The 12,450-nt window shown below is 52.6% G+C and overlaps 5 protein-coding genes across 5 annotated transcripts; 4 read left to right on the forward strand and 1 right to left on the reverse strand.

The window, feature by feature from the left end:
* Nucleotides 1–1,581: 1,581 nt before the first annotated feature.
* J4E93_003936 (uncharacterized protein) lies at nucleotides 1,582–4,412 on the forward strand (the record flags this gene model as incomplete). Its single annotated transcript, XM_049341866.1, has 2 exons — nucleotides 1,582–3,957; nucleotides 4,008–4,412. 2 exons carry the CDS (start codon nucleotides 1,582–1,584, stop codon nucleotides 4,410–4,412), a joined length of 2,781 nt encoding a protein of 926 aa, XP_049201371.1.
* Nucleotides 4,413–4,665: 253 nt separating this feature from the next.
* J4E93_003937 (uncharacterized protein) lies at nucleotides 4,666–5,706 on the reverse strand (the record flags this gene model as incomplete). The annotated part of the gene is made up of 1 exon (XM_049341867.1): nucleotides 4,666–5,706. One exon carries the CDS (start codon nucleotides 5,704–5,706, stop codon nucleotides 4,666–4,668), a length of 1,041 nt encoding a protein of 346 aa, XP_049201372.1.
* Nucleotides 5,707–6,590: 884 nt separating this feature from the next.
* Nucleotides 6,591–7,331, forward strand: J4E93_003938 (uncharacterized protein; the record flags this gene model as incomplete). Its single annotated transcript, XM_049341868.1, has 1 exon — nucleotides 6,591–7,331. One exon carries the CDS (start codon nucleotides 6,591–6,593, stop codon nucleotides 7,329–7,331), a length of 741 nt encoding a protein of 246 aa, XP_049201373.1.
* A 1,703-nt stretch (nucleotides 7,332–9,034) lies between these two features.
* J4E93_003939 (uncharacterized protein) lies at nucleotides 9,035–9,775 on the forward strand (the record flags this gene model as incomplete). The annotated part of the gene is made up of 1 exon (XM_049341869.1): nucleotides 9,035–9,775. One exon carries the CDS (start codon nucleotides 9,035–9,037, stop codon nucleotides 9,773–9,775), a length of 741 nt encoding a protein of 246 aa, XP_049201374.1.
* Nucleotides 9,776–11,621: 1,846 nt separating this feature from the next.
* Nucleotides 11,622–12,443, forward strand: J4E93_003940 (uncharacterized protein; the record flags this gene model as incomplete). The annotated part of the gene is made up of 1 exon (XM_049341870.1): nucleotides 11,622–12,443. The coding sequence occupies one exon, from the start codon at nucleotides 11,622–11,624 to the stop codon at nucleotides 12,441–12,443; it is 822 nt and encodes a 273-aa protein (XP_049201375.1).
* Nucleotides 12,444–12,450: the final 7 nt, after the last annotated feature.

The raw sequence follows: 12,450 nt of genomic DNA on the forward strand, positions 1-12,450 counted from the left end.
ATTGATCCTGTTTCGTCTGAAGTAATGCTAGAACACGTACCCGTTACGTTGCGACATACGGAGGGAGTTCCATTGCCACGGTGTCTGCAACGCAGACAGTAGACATCATAAGACTGTCAGAGTCACATATGACTAGGCCTACATTCTGACTGACCTTGGAGTCAGTCTATATCTAGTCACTGAGCGTGACTCAAGCTTTCGTATAAAAGGGGAGTCCTGCCTTCCCAAACACTGTATAGACATTATCAACAACGCTTTACCACGAACATAAACGAACCTGTACAAGGTCTGCGCAAACGACTCGCCCTTTCATCAATATGCCCGGCGACGAGCACGATCTCTTTTGGCTCACAGTCTACGATCCGTACGGTAGAGGACGATATGAAGGAATTTACGGAACGTCGGAGGACGAGCAAAAACTGTTGCGAGAACGACTATTCATGCTCTACAAATACCGTCTGCCTCAGTTTGACAGAATAAAGGCCGAAGAGGCAGAGATCGAGGAGGCAGAGGCCAACCAAGCGGACACAAACCAAGAAGAAACCGAAGTGGTAGAAGTCGACCAAGCAGAGGACGACGAAGAAGAGATCTATGAAGCAATGGTCGACAAACACCTAGCTCGCCGTGAAAGTGACCCAAACTATCACTTCAAAGTCGAGTATGAGCTAGGTCGGCCGTTCTGGGAAATCACCGTCGAGGTTGAACCGAATGAGCCCATAGCCAGTGTTCTTCGGTCTGCAGACCCTGTATTTCTGTATACGTGTAAGACATTGCGGGTACCAAAAGAAATTCTGGAACAAGCTGCCGAGGGTACCGATCCAGAAGGATCGTTATGGAGCCTAAGTTCCGATAAATCTAAATGGCCAAGTCGGCTCTTACCGCTCTTCCGACCGGGCAGCAAGAGACTTATGGTTGGGATGAACGACAGATCTTTCCTGTCAGGCCACGAGGCTTTGACCCACTCTAAAGAGAGCGCAGACGAGTGGTCTAGCGAAGATACCCGTTGCATCACCGAAGATCTCGGCCTTATTGAGGGAAGGCATGTTAGGGTGGTCTGCTTTGAGGTACCAGACAAACGAAAGGGTTCTCGGAAAGAAACTCGCAGGGTTGTTGCACTACTAAATGTCATTTCAAAATGGGGTGTGACGAGCAAAACGAAATTTCCGGTAGATATGAAGGAGGGCGATGACTCTTTTGATCCAACGCCATCATGACGAGACCTGTTGTCACAAGCTCGTCAGTCATTCAACCAAGATCAGAGTCGGACATGCTGGAGATCATGTAGGAGATGTAGGTGAGCAAATTGATCGAGTAGCGACGTCACTAGATACTCCCCCATATTGACGTGAAGATACTGACGAATGGAAATATCAGCTGAAGAGAAAAGTAGACGAGTGAAAGGTTATCGTTGATAAACTGGCTGCTATGCCTGCGTCATGGCTCGGTTAGTGGCTAGCGCGAGTCGACGCGTAGTGAAGCGGGACCCGATCAACACGGCTACTGCAGCCCAAACACGACTCGGCGCAACGAACAAGCAACACCAAAGCGCCCCGGGCTCCATGGAGTGCCCTGCCCGCCAACATGTCCTCCCGCAACGTGCCCACGATGAAGTCGCTGTCTAGCGCTGATCGCCGCTCCGTCAATGCCAACTACACGTCGACTGCGCGACCCCGCGTCGCTTCTGGAGAGGAACTCGACCGCCGCAGCTCGACCACGGCAGCGTCACATGCCAGGAAACAGTCAGCACCCATGCGCGCAACAGGCGCCACCTCGGGCGAGCGTCGCACAGAGAAGAAGGAGGTGCGCGAGCGGGAGACGGAGATCAGGCGCACAAAGAGCCCTTTGAAGCATGCCAGTGAGAGCAGGGTGAATGCGCGAAGCCGCTCAGAGAAACTCCCGCGCGACGTCGACCGACCCTCACGCAGCGCCGCCTCGCAAAAGTCTATCCCCGAAGAGCCCCAGATGCCGTGGGAACCGCAGGCTTCTTTGATACCACACACGACCGCCCCGCTGGCGACGCGCATCTCGATACCTCCGCTCGCATCCACCGCGCCTATATCGCTGCAGCCCACACCGCTCGCAAAACTATCGCTAGAAGCACAAGAGAAGGCTATACTGGAGGATCTGTTGTTTGTGTTCATGGGATTTGAGGGACAGTACATTCGGTTCGGCGATGGCTACAATCCCCACGAAGAGAAGGAACGTCTGGTAGGGCCACAGTTCCGCCTAATGCCCGGCCTGGATCCTAGTTTGAGGGATCTGACCAAGTCGATGCTGAAGACTGCCACACATTACATTGCTGTCGAGACCTGCGTCGAGGTGCTCAGTCGGGAAGAGTACGGTGCCGTGAACCATGCGTTGTGCGCGGCTGTACGACGGTTGCTCAAGGACTACCTCATACTTGTCGCCCAACTTGAGCACCAGCTGCTGACAAATGAATCCTTCACTCTGCACGTCTTGAGTCTGCATACCAAACAGACTAGCCACATGCTCTTCCAGCTCTACACAACCGGAATCGAGCTGCTGAAGGCGAACGGCATTCTGGAAGACGAGAAGGACGAAGACTCGGCTGATGACGACAGCAATGACTTCGAAAACATCTTGGAATCGTTGCGCGAAGGAGGCAACGCGGCTAAGAAGCTCTGCAAAGGTGGAAGCGTGTTAGGACTCATTACGAAACGGCTATCGTCCATGTCGGGAGATCCAGCGGCTCGCGCACTACTAACCACCCTACTACGAGAAGCTAGCAGACCGTATATGGCTATGTTGAACGAGTGGCTACATCACGGCGGCATCAAGGACCCGCATTCCGAGTTCCTGATCAAAGAGCAAAGAAGCATCAAGCGAGAGCGCTTAGACCAGGATTACACGGACGAGTACTGGGAGAAGCGATACACGATACGCGATGCGCTCGTGCCTCCGCAGCTTGAAGCCGTCAAAGACAAGGTGCTCCTGGCAGGAAAATACCTCAACGTTGTAAGGGAGTGCGGAGGCGTCGACGTTAGTAAAGTCGTGCAAGACGCACCTACCAGCTTCGACGACCCACGCTTCCTAGACAACGTCAACTCCTCATACGCATACGCAAACTCCTCGCTCCTCAACTTACTTCTCACTACACACCAACTGCCGGCACGATTACGTTCACTCAAGCACTACTTCTTCCTCGATCGCTCCGACTTCTTCACCTACTTCCTTGAGATGAGCGAACTTGAGCTCAAGAAACCAGCAAAGCATGTTAACGTCGGCAAGCTGCAGTCGCTATTGGATCTCGCCACTCGACACGCTGGATCAGTCGCTGTGGAGGACCCATACAAGGAGGACATCAAGGTCCAGATTAACGATACTGGACTTACGAATTGGCTGATGAAGATCGTTAACGTCCAGGGTCTTGACCAGGATGCTGCCACCGCTACATTGTCCAATTACACACCTGCGAACTCGGCGCCGATCACTGATGACACGAACATTACTGGATACCAAGCACTAGTCTTTGACTACGCCATGCCCTTCCCGCTGTCCTTGGTCGTCAGCAGAGTAACTCTCACTCGTTATCAACTCCTTTTCCGATATCTACTGAGTTTGAAGCACCTCGAAACGGATCTAGCCAAATGCTGGGGTGAACAGGGCAAGAACGCCGCCTGGAAACACCGATCCAAAAACCCGCGTATCGAACAGTGGAAACGCCGGGCGTGGACACTGCGAGCGCGCATGCTGGTCTTCGTCCAACAACTTACGTACTACTGCACATCGGAGGTCATTGAGCCCAACTGGGCATCATTGATGTCGCGGATAAGCGAAGAGAAGAAGCAGGATGCAAGGGCCAAGGGGAAGGCAGCAGAGGACGAGAGCGGCGGGCCTCAAGTGAAGCGTACTGTGGACGAGCTGATGCAAGACCATGTTGACTTCCTTGCAACTTGCTTGAAGGAATGCATGCTTACTAACAGTAAGCTGCTTCGAGTAAGTGAAACAACACTTTCACAGCCTGTATGGCTGCTAATTACCCTCAGATCAACAACAAAATCATGTCAACATGCAGCATGTTCGCGTCCTTCACCTACTCCCTCTCCCGCTACCTCGTCACCGGTGATCCCGACCTAGTCGCCCAGGTCAACGCATCCTTCGCTCCTCCTCCCGCCAAGAACTCTAAAAATCCCGCTGCTACACTGGTCGCTTCGACCCACAGACCCACCACGCAGTTCGTATACGACCCCCAGCGTGTCGACAAAATGTTCGACATGCTAGCCAAGTACGAGGAGAACTTCACCCGGCATCTTAAGATCCTGCTGGATACACTGAACTACCTCGCTGCCACCGAGACAGTAGTCTTCTTGAGTCTTTGCGCCAGGCTGACGAGTGCTGGAGAGGGTTTGAGTGGCTTCCAGGTACCCATGGGTATGGAGGGTATTGCTTAGTAGGCTTCGGCCTCACGGGCATCAGGCGTTGTTTCATGCATTGCATTATTCTGGGTTATCGGTATGGGTTATGGATTCAGTCTGCAAGGCGCCAAGCGAGCGATACCATAGTTGTTTGGAATGAGACGCAACGAATTACGGCCACAGCTCTTCACTATTGAGAATAGCGGCATCACATGGCATGTTTGGTGTATGAACGAGACATTTGCTCATATTCGAAGTAATTGGCACTGCCTACTCTACATGGACGCTTCTAGTACGTCTTGAATGGACACCCTTTATCAGCACTCGAGCTCTTCGTCTTCTCCTTAACCAACTTCGTAGTGAAATCCATCAACTGCTCGCCGAGCTTCTCGTTGTTCGCCAAGTCACTACCCGGCTCCCGTATCGCAGGCGGGCAGATGTACTCGCCAGTACCCTCTGTCTTGGTCGCCGCATACATGGTGCTTACGCAACCCTCAAACTGCGTCTTCTTGAACGGCGCCATACCAACGCTCATAGCGTAGCCGCCCAACGGGTAGGGCTCGTGAATCATGTCGACAGACTGCCGTGTCTCGACGAAACCGGGATGTGTAGCGTTGGACAAGATGTTGGGGTGCGACGTGGAGAGGTGACGAGACAGGTAGCGTGCGTAGAGGATGGTAGCGAGCTTTGTGCGGCCGTACTGTCCCATAGCGCCGAGGTCTTGATTGAGCTCTTCGAGAGATTCAAATTTGACGTCCTTGGGTGCGCTCTCGTGTGCGTTGGATCCGAGTTGTACAAGACGAACCTTGTTGCCCTTGTCGGCTGTCGACTTGATCAAAGGCATCAGGTGAGATGTCAAAACAACGTGACCCATGTGGTTGATAGCCATATGTAGATCGACTCCGTTCTTCGCGAGCTGGTATGTCATGATACCTCTCGCAGCGTTGTTGATCAGGATATCGATTCGATCTGTCTTCTTGGCGATTTCGAATGCGACCTTGCCGGTTGCTTCCCAGTCTGAGAGATCGCACTTCATCCATTCGACTCTGCTGGCCTTGTCCTCGCCCATCTCTTCCTTGATGGCTTTGAGTGCATCGTCGATGATGTCTTCACTCATGGAGATGATGAAGAGCTTCTTGATGTTGTGTGAGAGAAGGGTATGTGTGCATCCGTAGCCAATTCCTTCTGAGCCACCAGTTACAACGGCGACCTTGCCGCTGAGATCTGGCACGTCCTCGAGAGAAAATCGCTGATCCGCGGGTGCGAGATCATGGGCGCCAGAGACGACCTTGCCGAGATTCTCAGCAATGGCGTTCTTTACTGACTGCATGGTGGAGGAGGTTTCGACAGGGCCTTTAAAGCGGTCGTTATTGTTCGGAGGAGTTGATGAATAAGCTCTGGAAGTAGCAGAAGTGATCCTTGCAGCGGATACGCGTGGTAAGGATGATGTAGTTATAAAAGATGACTTGCAGCAACGCAGGGAGACGGCACCTCTAAATAACTTAGTAGACTGCATGGTTACAGCATGTGTCACAGGACAGCAGCAACCATCGTATTAGCACAAGATCTGAGGTCATGGTATACCGTGACGAGCCGCCTTCCGCGGAGCAAAGCAGCCAATGCCATTTTGTCTTGATGTCAGCACTTTTTCCTTTTGGCGCGTTCCTGGATGCTGTGGAGCTTGCATCGGGAGCGGATCGCTGATGATCTCGTCATGACGCGTTGATGGACGCCTGCATGGTCTGCGTGTTGGCGAGGCTGCAGGTCTGGAACTATGACGTGTTGGGCATAGTGGGGCGGTCGTTATCGATAACGGCGCGACTTCCGAGGTCAGCTTCACGCGACGTTGGTGGTCTCGTAATCAAGTTGACGCGAGTATCGTCGCTACCCTCATCACGACACTATGGTAGGAACGCTCGATGGAAACAGGGTTATCAGGTAAGTGCGTTTCCAATTGGAGTGAGTACGTCCTCGACCAGGCAGCAAACGCAATGGCTCCTTCTCAACCGCGCAAGTCAAGCAATAAATGCGAACAATTGGAAAGCGACACAGACCCAGACATTACTACGGACTACCGAAGCCTCAATAACACTGTTTCATTGCTGTCAGCTGCAAACCTTCATCGACCGAACAATGTTCAAAGCAAGAGCGGAACAGCCAACTAACATGCGACAGAGAGCGATTTCACATTATCTTCACCCAGACCGGGCCGCCATGATCTCATCAAACGACCAAACCTCCTCAGCCGCGCGTGAGCAGAATGCCACTAACCCACCGGTATTCGAGAAGCCACCCACAAGTAGCACGCCTCTCCCACCCGACGTGGCAGAGGCTCGTAAAGCCCGCATGAACGCCGACTTGATCTCCGCCTTCAAGAGCACCTGCCCGCCCGGTACAACCCCCTACATAACAGGTGTCGGATTGTATACCCACGTCGAGGGCGCGCCACCCCGATCGCCCATGTACCCCGACGAGAACCCCCAGCCACAACCCGAATTCTTCCCGATTAGGATACCGGAGGGTCGAGGCAACGAAAGCTCACAACCGGACGAAGAGGTCCAAAAGCTATGGAATGAACTCGAGCTTGCCGTGGAAACAGAAGAAGAGATGATTGCTACAACCGAACTTGGGCTTAAGGAGCTTAGGAAGCGGTATCGTGCTCTTCCTCCGCCTAAGAACTCGCGGTCACCGGTGCAGCGCGGTCAGCAGCTACCGGATGCGACACAGGGAGATAAAGTGGCTCAGAGTGGTACAAAAACGAGCGCGGGAAGCATGAGCGCTCCCAGCGCGCCCACCAAACCGCGCGGCCAGTCGCTAGCTAGCGTAATGTCTACTCTTGCGGTTGGAAGTGAGAGTGCGGGCAAAGGAGGTGCCGAGGTGGAGCCAGGCAGAATGACAACCACTACATCGACTACAGGCTTCTACGCTCCCGATCCGCGTAGACAGGGACGATGAGAGTGAAGGAGGATGGAAACGACTCCACGACAGAGCACATGGGATCATGGTCGAAACTAGACAAATCCTTCATATACATGATTGAGATGCCAAAGCATCATACGTACCTCGATACATACATCGCGCCCAAGACTACTCCTCCACACAGAGAAACCTCATTCCATGGCTCATGTTACCCCTTCACCAGCAACACTTGCCCCATCAGAATCCACATGCCCTGCACGCCCATATGTCCCATAGTTAACAGCAAACCAATCATTGTTCCTAGCCCGCAATCGGCTTCGTACGTACGAGGCATTGCGCATCTCATATCTGATTATAACAATGAAGATCAGCACCACCAACGCAATGGCGAGTCCCATCATAACAGCGAAGAAATGGTCTATGGCATTTGGCTCAAGATCGCGTGGAATGGGAGCCATGGTGCGCGTACTTGAGCCGGGAATGAACGATGTGAAGAAGGAAGAGTGAAACGATGATTTGATTGAGCACCATGTCATTCTGTTGGTCAGACATTGTGGTAGCGGTGTACTGGCAAACTGCAGTGCAGACGTGTACGTATAGTGGGACTGTAGAGGGATGTTGGAGTTACTAGAGGGTAGGAGAGCATTGTGACAGTTCATGACAAAATCCGGAGATGACGAATTGGTCTTTGCTAGATGGACCTTTACTGTCCAGTGAAAGCAAGTTCACGGCTCTAGTGAAAGATCTGTTTTCTCGTTGCTTCCGCAGGCATTCTTTAAATGTCCACCTGCGGCCAGACTTATATACTCCTCAACCCATTTTTACAATGTCCCTTCTCTGGATGCGCACGTCATCTCATGGCCTTTTGAGATCAATGCTCGAACCGGCCAAGCAACTACTGCCAAACATCGGAGCCCTCATCCTCGCGTTCTTGGTGTGGCTGGAGCTCAAGACTGGAGTCGTCCTTGCCTCCTTCGCGCTTTACGATAAACACCCCCAATTCTTCCACGCCCTTTTTCTGGCAGTCAGCATCGGCGCTTCGTATCGGCTTGGTTGTTTCTTCGCCCGCCGACAGCGTACATCCAAGCCCGCCGAGATCTTCAGGTCGCCCCCCTACAGACACAGGCGCGAAGAGACTCCCATGTTTCCACCAGGTATGGAGTTCAACCGGGTCCAGGAAAGGTGGAAGAAAGAGGGTATGGAGAAGCCATTCGTGGAGGAGCGGGTATTTGGAGCAAGAAGACCACAAGAGGTGCCTCCAGTGCGGAGACCGCTGTTCAATGTTCCTACAAGCACTTTACCACGGCCACAGTCAAAGAGACCGCCAGTGAATGCGGCGTTTGGGAAGACTGGTTGGAGCTAGGGTGTTGGCAGCAATATGCGACTCTATTGGGGCAGATCTAAGGTCTATATATTGCACGGGAAAACTGTCGGAGATCAAGACGTCGCCATAGTACTGCGATGTTTGGAAGTTTGGGACGTTATCACTGAAGGGCGTTGAAAGAATGTATTTGTTGTCACAGCAACTACGTGGCAAATCACAGATTTCCATCACATGAGACATGGACAAGAATCAAGAAACAACTGATTCACTCACTTGATAGGGCCGTGCGGCACTCACGCGCCGTACATCATAACAAACGCTCGCGGTCGCCTACAACTTCCGACTACTTGATCTTTGTGTCTAATTCTCACCACTTGATCTGATCACCAAGAATTGACTGCTGTCTCATAACACCATGTCAGGCTTTCTTATCAATCAAGAGCCGCCTACTCGTCTCGAGCGCTTCGTCCAAGACACTATCGACTCATCCAAAGGTTTCTTCGCCTATCTCTTCCGCGGAAGCTGTCTGGAATACTGGGTGCTTGACCCCAATGGGCAGGCTTATACCCTCTTCCTGGCGACACTGCTATGCGCTTCGATCTGGCTCTTCATCCTAAATCAGAACTCGGAGGCTACCGCAGCTTCAAAGTCCGAGCAGAACTGGCCCGAGAGCGAAGTGGCGGACGCGATGGACATTGATGGCGAGGGATATCAAGGCGACGAACATCAACCATCGACTCCGCGTGCCTCAACATTTTCAGGCGAGGAGACACCTATCATGCGCAAACTAGCACCTCATGATCACCGTCCTGTCAACGCGCACATCGAAGGCTCACCTTTCCGGGTTAAACAACCCCTAGGACCTCGCGTTCGGCAATCCGTACCGTCTGCCCATCAGTCTCCCTCTCCACTCAACCCCAGGCTTTCCAAAGCTTTCTCGACTAGGCCCCTACAGCGCGATAACTTTTCGAACCTCGACAAAGACACTCCGATAGCCAACAAGACTCTCCAGGAAACCAGCCGGGTTGATTCGGGCGACATCCTTGAGGGGTGGAAGCCGCAGAGCCCTGTGGTTGCTCACTGGTCAAATGAGGGCGGCCAGCGTTATGATCGAGCGACCTTGAGGCGCGAGGTGGCTACCAAGTATCTTTCCTAAGGCTGTCGCGTTCTCAGATTCATCCGGTGTGCATCGTCGCGGCTTCCTGTTCACTACTTGGTTTCTGCGTCCTGGGGTTAGGGGAGGTGGCATGCGCAGGTGAGATAAAGTGCGATGGCGATGGAGGAAGCGAGGGCCGACGAATGGGGAAGTGTCTGCCTGCGTCATTGGTGACACAATCAACACGTGAGGGTAGATAAACAAGCGAATGTGCGTCCACTTGACTCAATAACAGCTCTCTTTCTCTCTCTTTCCCTTCACCTTGATCGAGTGACAGTCTCGCAACAACAACCTGCGATGGCTGCATGCACGAGCTGTGATAAGCCGACTAACCTCGATTGCCATGGGGGTCTCATACTCATACCTTATGCTGGCCTATCAAGCGAACTAGGCCTATGCAGAAGGTGCCGTTGGAAGGGACGCAATGACCAGTGGGAGTCTGCTCCGGATTGGGAATCTCTCTTATGTCTGTGAGTAATGCTGCAGAAGCTGCATGTGAGACGTACACTGACGCCAAATACCAACTTCAGGAACCTGAGCTTTCTTCATGGGAAGATTGACGTCAATCCAGGCCATCTTGGTCCTCTCGACGAAGAGACTGCACCGATCTTACATGGACTAATCGAACTACATGAGTACGGCATTCTTACATGCGGCTCTCAACCTTTCGAGAAGTCCAGCACCTTCATTGCCGGCAAGGGCTGGTACCAGAAGCGGCAACGCCCCTATGTGCACTTCATGCTACCGACATTGCATCGAAAAATCTCCATCGACTGTGTTGATGCTTTCATCGAGAGGCTCTTCGCTGACAAAAGAATTCTTGTGTCGGTGCACTCAGAATGCGATGAGTACGGCGGACCAGGCGACTCGATGCGGAGCAAACTAGTCACCCCAACAACCACTGGCCGTAGCCGCTCGACCTATCAGTTTCGTACAAACGCCCACTGGAATAAAGAGACAGTTACGATAGACCGACTAGCGAAAACTTCAAGAGGGCTATTGACGAAAGCCTGGGAAGAGTGCTCCTTCTTCCCATACACCTCGATCGACTTCTTGAGCCCTTACACGAGTCTGTCCGGCAGCGCAAACGACAACCGGACTTTTGAGGCCACCATAGTCATGAAGCCATTGGCTATCGGAGTGATGGCGCGGAAGTGGGGTGCGAAGCTCGACTTGCAAGATATCCTGCAGCAGCATTGTGAAGAAGCGGGCATACGGCGCGTCTTCCCATGGGGGGCCATATTTGCTTTGGATGGTCTGATTGCTGAAAACCAATGGTGGAACGTGATTTATGACTATCAAGACGCTTGAGGACGCAGAGTTCTGTGGACGAAAAGATTCCGAAGTCGGAAGATGAACAGGTCTTGGTAACGGTATCATCAACGCAGCACCTTTTGTCGCTACCCCCTCTCACTGCGGCGATTGAGGATGTAATACAATAATTCATGAGTCTCTGCAATTTGAATGGTTACATCCATATGCTACGTTCTTGTTTCAGGTACAAAAAGAGAAGACGTCAGGACAGGAATTGGTACCTGCCTAAAGCGGTAAAGCGCATGTAGACCTCAAGGGCGTAGTTCTGACCCGTACTTTACGCTTCCAAAGTATCAGGAACATTCTATTGGCTGTTAGGCCCTCCATAATTTCAAGTGACTCAATTCAACATCCGTCGCAGCAGGCGAGCATAAAACGTCGCATGTACTGTCGACTTTCCAAGGATCCAGCGTGCGCAATCCTCTTCCGCGGCACTGCAACACAAACACCGAAACAGGCATCATCAGCCCGCCGCACCTACGATAGAACCACTACGAATTTCATCTCTGATACCTCTCGGCCAATCACCACAATGGAAGACCCTCTATCCCAAAGAACAGACCCCCTCTACCAGAAAGACGGCCAAAAACACACCCATACCTCCGCCATAACCTCCATCCACGCCCTGTCATCCCTACCCGCAGATACCCAATCTCTATTCAGACCACCACCAGAAACCGAACCCTTTGTCCTAACCACCCCCTCAACCATCTTCCACGCTCAAGGCGGCGGCCAACCTTCCGACACTGGCACCATCTCCACGGGCAGCACAACATTCCACGTGCACCAAGTCCGCAAAGTCGATCCCGCGATCCTGCACATGGGCGTCTTCTCTCCCTCTGACAAGAAATTCGATGCAAACGGAGAAGCAGAAACAGAACAGAAGATCGACACTTCGAAACGGCACCTACACTCCCGCATCCACACCGCCGGCCACGTCATCGGTCTCGCCGTCGCCCATCTAAAAACCACAGGCTCAATTGCTCCCGACGTCGTCGACGGAAAAGCGTCGCACTACCCCGGTGCCGCATTTGTAGAGTTCTCAGGCCTCATCCCGGGAGACAAGAAAGCTGCAATCCAAGCAATAGTGGACGAGATGGTAGCCGCGGACATGGACGTCAAAATCCATTTCTGGGACGAGGAAAAGGCGAAGAAGGAGTGCACTGGGGTTATGGATACGCTGAAAGGAGATGAAGAGGATGGCGTTAGGGTTGTGGAGATAGGGGAAGAGGGGAGTTATCCGTGTGGCGGGACGCATGTGCAGAAGCTGAAGGAGTGTGGGAGGGTTGTTGTGAGGAATATTAAGAGGCAGAAGGGGATTACCAAGGTTAGCTATGAGGTGCAAGACGCGTGATTTGGTT

This window comes from Alternaria ventricosa, assembly GCF_023758065.1.
Source record: "Alternaria ventricosa strain BMP 2768 chromosome Unknown scaffold_5, whole genome shotgun sequence".
Lineage (NCBI taxonomy): Eukaryota > Fungi > Ascomycota > Dothideomycetes > Pleosporales > Pleosporaceae > Alternaria > Alternaria ventricosa.